Source organism: Euprymna scolopes, chromosome 19, assembly GCF_053919585.1.
Source record: "Euprymna scolopes isolate OS-2025 chromosome 19, ASM5391958v1, whole genome shotgun sequence".
NCBI lineage: Eukaryota > Metazoa > Mollusca > Cephalopoda > Sepiida > Sepiolidae > Euprymna > Euprymna scolopes.
In genome coordinates, this window is record NC_136500.1 from 104,050,047 (window position 1) to 104,064,036 (window position 13,990).

General features: G+C 34.5%; 1 protein-coding gene across 1 annotated transcript in view; it reads left to right on the forward strand.

Moving 5' to 3' along the window:
- The window catches only part of LOC145239863 (protein Mis18-alpha-like), a 100,661-nt gene that overhangs the window by 50,111 nt on the left and 36,560 nt on the right, over positions 1 to 13,990 (forward strand). Inside the window, exon 4 of the mRNA XM_080103431.1 lies at positions 5,404 to 5,526. Coding sequence (XP_079959557.1) covers positions 5,404 to 5,526 — 123 coding nt within the window. The remainder of the gene's footprint in view (positions 1 to 5,403; positions 5,527 to 13,990) is intronic.

Sequence of the window (13,990 nt, forward strand, 5' to 3'; positions counted from 1 at the left end):
CTACTTGACGCGTACCCATTACCTCTGATCAAAATCAAATTGCCCAGTATCATATTTTTAGTACGATTGATTTGTCTAAGGCTTACTACCAAATTGAAATTTGTCCCGAAGATCGGCCCTACATGGCTTTTCAAGGTGGAAATCGTTTGTATCAATTCAAACAAATACCCATGGGTGTCACTAATGGGGTTTCTGCCTTTCAACGATTTATGAATTCCTTTATTTCTGAAAATAAGTTTTTCTTACATTGATGATATTACCATTTGCAGTAAAATTCAAGAGGAGCATGACGCTAACTTGACGTTTCTTAAAGGCTGCCTCAACATACAACCTCGAAATAAACCGAGTAAAATCAAAGTTTTCGCTTCGCTCTATCAATTTGCTTGGATACCAAATCTGTGACGGAACTATCCAACCTGATCCTGAGCGTTTGAAACCCCTTTTGCAAATGCCTCCTCCTTCGGATTCAAATTCATTAAAAAGGTGCCTTGGTATGTTTTCTTACAACGCGAAATGGATACTGTGACATTCGCTGTTGGGTATGTATATAATTAATACATACGAATCTCGGGAAAGGACCGATCAACGAATGCGCTAAGCTATGGTTCTCCTTTCGCCGTCGAGGTCAACAACAATAGAGGATCGAATATATTTTTGTCGGCTTGTCTCGACTAGAATCCAAAGCGCGTTGAGGTTATGCGGAATTATAAATTCCGTTGTGATATTTTACATATGACAAACAACAAAAGAAAACCAAACAGTGGATTATATTTTAATTCCAAACCACGAGTGCATCACGCGCGATTTTTTTATTATCCAATATAGAAAATATAGGGAGAGGGAGATTTCTCTTGTGTGTTTTTTTTATTATAGAATGAAAAGTCATATTTCACGTTACTATATGTGCCAGTTCAATATATTTATATGCTGAAATAATAAAACAATTATTCATACATTAAGTTGGAATTTGATTTTTTTTTTTTTTATCACTTCTTCAAAACTTCAATCTTTTTTTTTTTTTTTTTTTATTAAAACATTCGATCCTTTTTTCTTGTATTTGTGTCCATAATGCATCAGCATTTTATGGTAGAGAAAAGAGGAAATATATATGCAAACATTTTAGATCTCTTCCGAAACTCACATTTGGTTTCTTTCTCTTTTTTTTTTTTTTTGTTAAAAGACTATAACCCCGCTATGAAAAGTTCTTTCTTCGCCCTTTTTGTATTGCCTTCCGCATTACAAGAAAAGATGTCTGTATTTACCTTAGATTCTTCCAAGCTCATATCCTTCTCCTTTTCCTTTTTTTTTTTTTTTTTTAAGTCTTGATGGGATTAATTCGGTAATCCTTTTTTCTTACACTCCATGTGGCGAGTTGCGTCCACACCATTTTAAATCTTCGCAGCAACTGAAGTTTTTTTTGCCGCCTCAATTATCTCCCTTCGCCCTTTGCCCCTTGCCCCTGCTGATATTTCTGCTATCTTCGTTCCTTCCTTCTCTCTCTCCCTCACTTCCCTTTTGCTTCTGCTGATATTCTTTTTCTACGTTCTTTCTTTCTCTCTCTCTCTCTCGTTATCTTGTCAATGTGCTGTTTCGACGGGTTTGTTTACCTTTTTCGTACGGGCCCGTCACAATACCTAAGTATTCACACAAAATTCGTCCTCTGGTTGAAAATAAACAATTTACCATGCCGCCTATAGTTGTGAATTCTTTCAAAAAACTTAAGAAGGACGGCGCCGAATCATCTGTAAAGGTTATCGACGACGAACTACCAATTACTATCGAAACCGATGCCTCAGAAAAGGCTATCTGAGGCACCCTCTTACAGACTGATAGGCCTTTAGCGTTCTTTTCCCGCTCACTAAACCCATCGGAAATACGACTACACATAGTTGAAAAAGAGGTTTACGGGATAGTTGAATGTGTCCGAAAATGGAGGGACCTCCTTACTGGGAAGCACTTCACTATCGTAACAGACCAGCAAGCCGTATCTTTTATGTATAAGCCAGCTAACCGAAGAAAAATTAAAAACGATAAAATCATTCGGTGGAAAATGGAGCTTCTCCCGTTCTCGTACGATATAAAACACCAAACATCGTTGCCGATGCTTTATCGAGAGTGTGTGGTGCTGCTGCTTCCTCCTTGGAGGAGCTAAGGGCCATACACAGTTCATTAATACACCCTGATGTACAGCGTTTTTGGCACTTTATACGATCACAAAATATGCCATACTCAATTGATGAAGTTCGGCGCGTGACATCTGAGTGTACAACGTGCGCAAAAATAAAGCCTCAATTCTTCAGCCCTACTAACAATACACTGATCCGCGCTACTGCTCCCTTCCAGCGCCTCTCCGTAGACTTCAAGGGGCCTGTCCCGGCATCTTCAAAAGGATGTCGTTACCTATTTACTATCGTGGATGAGTACAGTCGATTTCCCTTTGCGTTCCCTTGCCGTAATTGTTCTTCGCAGACCGCAATCAAATGCTTGACGAATATTTTTTCTATTTTTGGACTCCCCGCTTTCATCCATTCTGATAGAGGAACATCGTTCGTGTTGGAGGAGTTCAGAAATTTCCTGACGCGACTTGAAGTTGGCTGCAGTAACACTACTGCATACAATCCAAGAGAAAACAGTCATTGCATGCGCTATAACGGCGTTATTTGGCACTCAATATTATTGGCTCTGGAATCTAAACAACTACTCCTTAGTGCTTGGCAGGATGTTTTGCCTGATGTTTTAAATTCTATTCACTCCTTACTATGCACTAGTACGAAGGCAACTCCTCACGAACGATTGTTCAAATTTGAAAGGCGCTCTTCTACTGGTACTGCCTTACCTGTTTGGCTCTGCAAACCTGGGGAGGTACTATTGAAACAGTTTGGAAACAAGTATGACCCGATCGTCGATGTAGTGGAACTCCTTGAGACCAACTCTATGCATGCGAGAATACGGCATAATGATGGCCGGGAGGATTCAGTGGCGCTATGATATTTGGCTGATAATACTCGGCCCGACCTTGCAAATACAGACCTGGCTCATTTGATTGAAACAAATCCAGTTGACAATACACCTAATGCAGAAAATATAAAGAATTCACAAAGACCGGTCAGTCCTTCGAATATTGAACTGCTTCCATGCCGGTCTAGCCGAATCCGTAAACCAGTCCAGTGACTGGACTTATAAATAAAACACATCACCACTTTCAAAGATAACTTTCTACTTCAAAAAAAAAAAAAAAAAAAATCTACACCTTGCAATCTCTCTTACTAATGGGAGGGGAGGGGGAGATTGTTATATTTCCATTAAAGTAAAAGTTTCTATGGCATGTGATTTTGCACACTTTCCTTTTTAAAAGGGCTGAGTTTTTTTTTTTCTTCAACATTTCGTGACTAACAGTCCTTGCTGCCTGCTATTTGTTCTTACGTTTATTATTGGCTGTGAAATTAGTTCGGTAAACCCTAGTAAAGAGGTTTTGGTCTGTCTTCCGTTCTACGATAAAACACCACAAATAGATCCAGCATCAGTTAAAGGAAAGGAAGAGCATTTAGCATTGATAATTTTATAAACATCGATTATCATAACTAATGACTAGTTGCATCCCAATACTGTTTCCTTTGTGCTGACTTTGCTTAATTTGTCAGAATTTGTAAAAGTTGTATGCCAATCTGTCTTGTGGAATTCACAGAAAATTTTGCACAAATGAATTCAATGAATTCAATGTGTGTATGAGGTACATAACCTTCATCGTCTAACATTTTTAATTCATAAAATTGCGATTGTTATGTGAAATAAAGACTAGACTTAGATTATTTCTTTTTACTTGTTTCTAATTGTAGTTGAAAAAAGGTTGAATTTTCATATTGTGACCATGTATTTGTATTTGGTTTTAATTTTATAGTTTCTGGGTATTAAAAAGAGGAAAATGTTTCCAGCTACTGTGGGTTTTTTTTTCTAAATGCTGTGAACTTGAGGTCAACCAATTCAGTTGACTAATGATATTTTGAAATATCTGCACTTTAACAATTTAGTTTCCAGTTTGTTTTTTATAGAAGCCATTCATTATTTTGTGTACTATTGATTGGTTATTATTGCATATTGAATTCTGATTATTTAATTATAATTAAAAACAAGCAGTTTTGTACTGATTGTCTGGAAAAGATATTGTACGCTGATGATTTTAATGCTTGCCTGTGAAATAATAGGTCTACATGTCAAGTTGGATACTTGGAGAAATGCTATGGTTTGAGAATGAATGTTACCCAAACCAAAGTGACAATCAATGGTTATTAGTGTTGGAAATCTCCCAGAAAGAAGAAAGTTCCATGGTTTGTAGAAAAGGAGTTTCTTGTAATACTTGTAAGCATGTACCCAATAAGAAGTGCAGTGAAATTACTGATAAATTGAGAACTGATCAAACCATTGAAGACGAATGAGGATTCAGGTGTGGAGAAAGTATATTTGGTGAATCTATGTTGTTCAGAAGTTATGTTACCTTGATGATATGCTGGTGTAAATGATTGCATGTGATGATTCATACAAATAAAACCTGGCCAGTTAGGATTGAGATGTGTATAACATGGGGAGTAACAACATGATAATGATGTGTAATTTGAGTCTTGAAGACAAGTTTAGATCTGATAACAATAGAGAAATATTAAATTTGGACAGTATTTTGTAAAAAATGAGACCTTTTGATTTAGTCACATTGGAAAAATGGATGAGTTGTTGGAGTTAGATGTAAAACAGTTAAGGTAGCAAGGAGCAGGAGAAGACCAAGGAATACATGCCAGGAAATTTGAGAAAAAGGTTAAATAAAAACCACATCAGAGGTTATTTTTTAAATCGGTTTCTTTAAAGCACCTAAAACATGCCAACATGTAAAATGAATGTGAATGCAAATATGATAATGATAACATTACTTAAGAAAATAAGTCAGTGAGTATCACACTCCGCCCCTTAACTTTTCAAAAATCATATTAAAAAAAAAAAAACCTTCATCATGAAATTAAATTCCACTTATGTTTTGATTCATTTATAAACAACATGGACATTTTATTCTTTTTTTCTTTTTTTATTTGTTGAACAAAAGAATAAATTACTTTGTGTTATCAAATAACTGATGTAAAACTAATATCAATCTGTTCACAACTGTGAACCTTCCTCATTTATTTCTAGAGTTAAAACTTACTTTTTCACTCTAACCTTTTCTGGGAGTGTATAAATAGTGTTCTTCATAATATGAATAAAATTTGGTGCAAACATACTATTAGTTTTGTCTTAGGTTGCCATCTTAGCTAGTATTGCTTGCTCTCTCACAGCCTTCATCTTTGGGAAAGTATTTACCTGAATTCTCTTCATTTGTTACTCAAACTTATGTTTTAATAAAGTTAATTTATTTTTCAGCACCTTCAGTAAATTGATCTGTCAAGGATGCTTAACCTGTATTGGTAGAATCTACCATTCAACAAGTATGGATTTTGATCAATTTCGTGGTTTATATTCTCTTGATGCCAAACGAATTTCATGGTAACTGTTTCTTTTTATCTTTTTTGAAAAAAATTGTAAAGCAAATGATAGTGCTAATCAAGAACACAAATCACCTCTCAGTATTGGGGTTTTTTTTTGTTTTTTTTGTGGCAGATTATTTTTTTCTTCACCAGCAAAAGTTGTTACATTTTAAAAGCAGTAATATTCAATCCAATTCAAATAAATAATGATAGCATCCAAAAATGATCTTAAGCAAAGAATGTCACATTTTGAACTGCCAAAAGTGCTGACTTAGCATAATCATGCACATTTTGAAAGTTAAGCAGTTCCAGGTTCACTCCTGCAGCCATTTTCCATGGACGTTTATCCCTTGGCCTCTCTGCGTCTTCACCACACTCCTTCCTGATCTCATGAGCACAAAGACAGTATCCTGGCAGTAGTCATTATTGTTGAACGCTTCTTCAGGGGCGTGAACTTCCACTTCCATCTGTAAATTATCTGATTCTGTCTGTTGCCACATATCAGATTCTCTGCTTTCCGAATACGTATGATTGTCAGAATCTTTCTTCAATGACAGGACACTGTAGCGAGTGCACAGGCCTTTGGAATGTTAGGGCATTCCATCCACCAGGAGGACAAGCTGTAAAATGATTGTTGCTATTACCTGACCGTGACCAAATTTTGTGGTACACAGACTCTCTGATGCCTTCACTCACACGTAGTCTCCAATTTAGTAAGGGCTGTGTTCAGGACTTCGTGATGGTGGCATAGCATCCACCCTTATTACCTAAACTTTATAACAGTTGATCATATTGACTGGTACAGTTAAATGTGAGTCATTGTATTTAGTCACATTGTGCCAGTAGACAGTCTCGTCTATGGAAAGGTGTATCCTGTCCGCCATCTGTTTTGTTATGGTGGCATTGCTTTGCTATGCTACCACACTGGCTGAGGCATACGCATAACTAAAAATGTTGGAATCACTCCCTTTTACTACATCCACATAATATTGTATGCATATTATACTCCCATGGAAGGTGTCTGCTATTTTGTCATCCCAGCCTTTCATTATTGAACAAGCTCTCCTCGTGATTACTTTGCATGGTAAATGAAACCACACACACACACACTAGGAGGTGCCGAACATGCATTCCACACAAAGAAAATATAATTCGAGTGATGATGTTGGAAACTTCTCGGACTACGGGGAGACAATCAATCCCAGCATGTATGTATTCAACTGTTCCAGATCCTTACATTCTAGCCCAAACTGAACCAAATGTTCTCTAATATGAGATATTGGTACAAGATCTGATTCAACAAGCATATTGTCAATATAAGGCAATGATGCATTGTCCATGACTTTCTTTCTGTGATAACATTGTGCTGACAATTGCTTTTATAAGGAGGAGAACACATTTAAACCCAAAACTGAAAGATATGTTTGGCTAATTAATTCTTATTCAAGTCACGTAAATTATTTAGAGTCAAAGGAATGCAGAGGATGCCAACTCTTATTCATGTGAGATGTCAAACTCATTTCTTCTTTTCACCAACGATAGAAATAATGTTTGCTTTGATATCAACAGCTGTAGTATTTCTTCTCTTCACAGTCTAAAAATAAAAATCGACACTAAAACCCGCACGAACAACATTGCATCCAGACACAAACTGATCTTTTATTTAATCATTTTGGATTCACAACCGCATTTGTCATATTTCATGTCTTGAAATCAAAACTAGTCTAGTTTCGCACCCATCTACAACCACTATTTCCTTTCAGTGGACACCTGCTAGTTGTAGCTACTTATCATTTGATCTCTATGGATCATTACCCCTCCCCTGCCGCAACACTCCCAATCTCATGTTCACAAAGACAGCATCATAGCAGCAGTCATTTTTGTCCATTGTTTTTGAACAAGGCTCATTTGGAAGCATGTGCTTCACTTTCACTAAGTAAATCATTCAACTTTATCTCCGTTTTCTCATTATGTATGTGACTTTCTGCTGATGTTGTGCTGTCAGACTTTTCTGCTGAAAGAAGACACTGCGGTAGAAGTGCAGATCCTATTTATCAAGAGTCTGATCATGCACAAATTTCATAAGGAATCAATTCTCTGGTGCCTTCACCCACACACTTTTGATAGTAGCACAATATAAACTTCAACAGTGAATCATTATTGCAATATTTTTGATATATAATAAGGGTATGATTACAGAAAGTTGAAAGGGTCAACTTATAGACACTGGTGATAGGAACTGACTAATCAAATTGAGTCATGTTCTGCTAGCAACCAATCAGAAACCAATATTGCTCCATAAAAATATTGAATCTTTCAGCATTCTGGTATATGATTTTTTGTGTCCAACACGAAAAGGAATTTGCTGTCTGTCTGCAGACTTTTACAATACAATACCTGTACAGATCAACTACCAAACGGAAAACCCTATTCTTCATCTTCGTATTAGCTTTTATAATTCAAAGCTTTTCTGATTGATGACTGCCATTTTGTTTGGAACAAGATTTTTTTCCTTTCTGAAACCAAAAATAGCTTTCAATTCCAAAGGTTATGGGCCCAGTGGAAGACTTTGATGACTCGGAATCAAAATTCAAATTATGGCAAGTGAAATTTTTGGGATATTTATGAATTCCAAAATTACACAAAGTAATTTAAGCACAACCTGAAAATCAAAACCCAAAATTATCTCCTTATATACTGAACTGATGTCTCTAAAACATGGAAGCCAAGACAATTACAGATTATATTATAAAGGCTGAAACAACAACAAATTCATTATGTCTGGCGAAGTTATTAGCAACGGGCTGTTAATCTTCATTGTCCTTAAAGGGTTGCCAAGTGACTTTAAGCCATTTACAACCATGATAACTCAGAAAGAAGAACCCATGACTTTTACTCAATTCAAGATAGCACTAAGGAGCTATGAGGAAATGGAGAAAATGATCACAGAAAAAGCAAATCTACAAGTATCATGAAATTTAAAAATGCACTCCAAAAACGCCAAAATTAAATTATACCTTTACCTTGAATAAAAACTACAACTTTTCAAAAAATGATTTTTCACATAACAAAAGGACAAACATTATCTGCTATAATTGTTGGGCGACCCAACCACAAAAGTTTCCAATTTAGATACAAAAATTTCAAAGGAGACTCCATCAAAGATGTGAAGAGCTTCGTTAGTAAACATACGTTTTTATTTTCATGTACGTTTGACACTTCAACAAACAGTAACAACTTTTCTTGTTGATTGTAGGGCAACGGCACATGTAATTATGAAACAATCAGATTTTATCAATTTTAGTCTCAACTTTGTAGAGTTAGCCAACAGTTGTCGAGCAAATAATATCATTTTGGAGAGAGGCAAGACTAAAATCTCGCTAAGGAATAATAAAAGTCAACTTAGTTTCTGTTCTGGAAAACGCTCTTCTAATTCCAAAATTTAAACAAAATATATTTTCTGTACAAGGTACAAATATAAACTTTAGCCTCAGTAAGTCAAAATTGATGTACCCAAATGAAACTATTTGATATTAAAGAAAATGGAAGATTATATTATTTAAAAAGTAGTCCTATCAAAAACTGCCTGCCATAATTTGCAAATTTGGCATATCTTAGGACACTGAAATATTCCAGATATCAAGAAGTTGACGTAATGAAAAAAAAACTTCTAAAAACTTAACAAAATGCAATGTTTGTACCCAAAGAAAAAAAAAAATGGCAAAGTACCAAAACAAGGTGCAAGACAAAAAGGCCACAAAAATCCTATCACTGGTACATAGTGACTTGAACGGTCACATAGAACCAAAGGGCAGAGAAACCTCCAAGTATACATAGGATTTTTTAGACATTCCAGTTTAATAATGTTCTATTTCTTAAAGAACAAACTGATACCTTGCTAGCAACTAAAAAATACTTAGCTGACATGGCCCCCTATGGTGCAATAAAGTGTATCTGCTCTGACGATGGTACAGAATTCACTAATAGAGACTTTGAACTTTTATTAATTAACCATGAGAAATTAAACATGAGAAATCGGCCCTTGATTCACCTCACCAAAACAGAACTGCTGAAAGATTATGACGGACCCCTTTTGAAATGGCAAGATGTCTATTTATTGAGTCTAAACTCCCAAATGGACATATGTGCATAAGTTTTTTGGGAGTTTAGACTCAATAAATGACTGCTGCATATATACATAACCGGTCCTTTAACAAAACACTATCCAAAACACAATATGAAAATTTCCACAGTAAAGTCAAACTTAAGCAGAATGCATGTATTTAGTTCCACTTACTTCACATTTATATAGGGTGGAATGATAAAATTATCGCCTTAGAAAAAACAACACAATTCTATTGCAGACTATCTACTAGTCGGCCAGTTGTGTACAAATTCTAAGAGCGATACAAACCTTCTATCATGTATGAAAGTGACACCATGTTCAATAAGCAAGATCGGAGATGCACTGCTGTACAAATCATGCTTTCTACCAATTCAAATTATGAAAACAGAATCATTGCCAGCACTCTCAAAATGCAAATCCGGACAGTTGAACGCTTAAGGACACAGTTTCTCCGCCTCTGGCCACAGTTATGGTCTTTGGTGTGATTTCAAGTGAGGGCCACATTATGCCATTTCGCATCTTCAAAGTCAGCATGAAAGTCAACACCAAAGTGTACCTGGTTGTGCTGAAGTGTGTAGTGATCCCCTGGTGCAATCAGGTGCATTCTGGCAAACCTCTGGTTTGGCAGCAGGATTCGGTGCCAGCCCACAAGTTCAAAGAGATTCAGGTTTGGCTTCAGAAGTCGTGTCACTGCCCCCCTTCTGACCTTAGACCATAACCCGCTGGACTACTTTGTTAAGCAATACACATGGCCATTAAAACGCTTTGGATAATCACAGATTTCAAGGGGTTTCTGCTAAAATAGTCATATTTTAAAAACCAAAGCACTTTAAGTCTTCAAAATACCACCTTTCTGTTCAGAAATGAATATAATTTCAAATGAATTAGTAAATAATAACATACATTATATATTTTTAGAGTTTTAAGCAAATAAAGTAATAAAAATGTGAACATCATAAAACGGCATTTTCGGTAAGATTTTGTAACTCCCCCCCTCCCGATTTCTAAACATTCGTACCATGTTTCTGTTAAGAATTTTTTAATGAAATTTGGAAATTAGCTAAAAGAGATGTCATTTTTAATAATTTCGAGTGTCCGAAATTCATTTGACGACTCGTTTTTTTTTTGTTTTTTTTTGAGTATTGAAAATTTTGAAAAAAATTTTCTTCGGACACTCACTATTAAATAAAACAATCTTTTTACTATGTTTATTCATTAAAAAGATGATTGAACACTGTTTTCTCTAGTGGTACGTAGCAATTTAAAAACATAATATCCGAAAAAATCGTTATGAATTTGAATCAAAACTTCTGTAGTATTAGTGATAGTAGCAGCAGCAGCGATAACATGGTGTAAACAGACGTTTTGTTTTTGTTGTTTATTTTTATTCCAAATCGATTTTTTTTTAATTGAAAATCTGGTTATAAAAAAAATTTCTTACATGTTTAGTTAGAGCTATTTTGTTATCAACCATACAAATATTTTTAAAAATTGGGTAGTAGTAAATTTTAAAATATTTTAACAAGTCAAAATGTGAAATATGATGTTTTGGTTCACATGTACGAACGGTACACACACTTCTAATTTTCGTCCCTTAAAAAATGTTTTCAGTAAATTATTATCGAATGAAAACTAATCTACCCGATTATTAAAAATAAAATAAAAAATAATCAATATTTACATATTTGTATGAGGTGCTCAGTTAAAAAATAACAACGGTAGGAAAAGACATGAAATGTAATTAAAAATCAAAATAATATTAATTCAAAATTTTTAACAATTTGTCAGCTTTAGCAAAAACTTGTTTCTTTTTTTATTTTAAATAGAATTTAAATACTTGATATTTTTCCAAGCATCATGTTTTCTGTTAGAGGGACGTCACTTTTCTAAATAACATTTATTTTTGTCTGTTTGTCATAATTCTTGTAAAGTTTCACAATGGGTATCAAACACCCTCTTAAAAAAAAAAAACTCACTTAATCTAATCCTAGGTATGAGTGGCAAGCCTCCTCCTTTAGCCTTAACAATAACGCTAAGTACAAGTGGCAGAGCTCCCCACTAAACAAACTTCCTCTGTGAGCTGTGCAAAAAAAAACATAAAAAACGCTTAAAGAAAGTGCACATGATTAATCTTCCATAAAACAATAAATTGGTCAACTGTCCTAAAACGCTAGGATCGTCTTGAAATCCTGAATTGTTTTACATTTATGTGAAACCAATCCCCACTCTAAATTCTAAAATTGTTTTTGTTTTGTTTCTATCAAGTCTTCAGGATGTTCACACATAATTTTCCTTAGCTCTATCATTAACCCAAAGTCAGAGTGGCAACCTCCCCACCTTCTCATAATTGCACAAAGACCCTCTTAAAACCACGCATAATTGCCTTTTAGAAAACAAACAAACAAAAAACACCCAAGATTTATCTATCGTAGGAAAACGCTCAAATGATTCAAAATGGGGAATCATTTTAAATTAAATTCTAAAATAATTTTTGTTTATCTTTTAAAGTTTTTCAAGACATTCACATGCAATTGTCTATAAAGGTAGAATCACATATTTTGGAGAAGTGGTCAGATGGGGAAGGGGTAGCAGAAGGTATTAATCTACAATAATACCAAAGAAATATTGCAATATATTCATTTTTAACCAATCCTAGATTTCGATTTCAGTTTTTGGCACATAAAATACATTACAACTAAACTTTGAGTTCTCAAACTTTTCTTTTAATGAATACATGCCATTTTTAAGCAATCGCAGGATATTTATGTGCATTTACTGCAGATTATTTGGAAACCATTCATTTCTGGAGATTTTCAGTAGCATATTCAGATTCCTTGCACAAAAATACACTTATATGGCAAATTTCATTGCTTAGTCTTGTGTTTTAAGCATTTTTACTGAAAAAGTAGTGCAAAAAATGTGACAAAACGCATATGGTCTTAAAGAGGGGAAAATGTCCAAACACGCAGGGCATAAAAAGTCATAACTTCATTGATTTTAATTGGATTTAAAAAATTTAAAAAGATTCTTTCTTAGCTTATCAAGCTCTTTCTATATATACCAATATTGAAATATTTTAAGCCATTTAAATTTTTTCATGTGTATTGCTACTTTGGTCATACGTCGAGAACATCACCAAGATGACCTCCCACAACACCAAAGCTGAGTATTCCCCAAGCTCCTGTCAGTGCTTGGGGAAAAAGCATGCTGCGAGTTCTGGATCTTTATCGAGGCGGTGATTGAGGCATAATCAAGTTACCTGAATTGACTTTTTCAATAAAAGTTTTAAAATAAATCTGTAGTGTTTTTTAAAGCAACAAATTTATCATTTCACCTTGTAGATAAGTAAAGCAAATTAAATATTGAGTGATCAATGTATTTTTCTTGGCTATGACCGAGAAAGCTCCGCATATTTAGTAAAAGGAATCTGATGTGTAAAATTCAGACATGTTTAATTTCAAAGACAAAAATTCATTATATGAAGAGGATGAATTAATATTTCGCCAAGTTCATAGATCAAGTGACAACAATGAAGTCTACGCTGGTCCAGACAAAAATATTAATAATGATGACGGCAATGATGCTGATGTTAAAGTTGAAAATTTGTTAGAATGTTACTCAAAAAGAAGTAGAAGACAACCAAATTTTTTTGTGGTCGTGACAATTTTGAAGACTATCAAGTCGATTATTACTATACCATGGATAACATGCCAAAAAACTTTAACAAAGAAATTCATAACATTTTCAGCAATGTAAAATAGCAATGAAAAATGAGATTGATACATTAACAGAAAATAATACCTAGAGCATGTCATTTCTTGATGAGTCTTAACAAAAAAGACTACAATGTCAAGTGTTGAACAAGGCAAGATTTGTTTTCAAAGGATTTTCTCAGATTTACAACACAGAATATTTTTTGATGTTTTCACCAACTACAAACCTAACTACAATCAGAATTTTATAGCAAATCACATCACAATATAAACTTAACATGAGCGTAAAAATGCTTATTTAAATGCCTTAATAGACTGCGAAATTTATATTACTCCACACAGAGGGATTCAAAATTAAAAATAAATATTGTGTATGGAGGCTTAATAAATCACTGTACAGTTTGAGATAGTGGACAAATTTGGAATCAAGTATTTCAAGATTATTTGATTAAATAACCATTCAAACAATGCTCAGTGCGCCCTTATTTGTATATCCAAAATAAAGACAATAAATTACTGATTTTAGTTTTATGGGTTAATGATATCACATCACATCATATCAAATTGTGACATAGTGTTAATCGATGTTAAGAACAGATTAAATAAAAAGATTCAAAATAACCAATCTTGGCCAGATATCATGG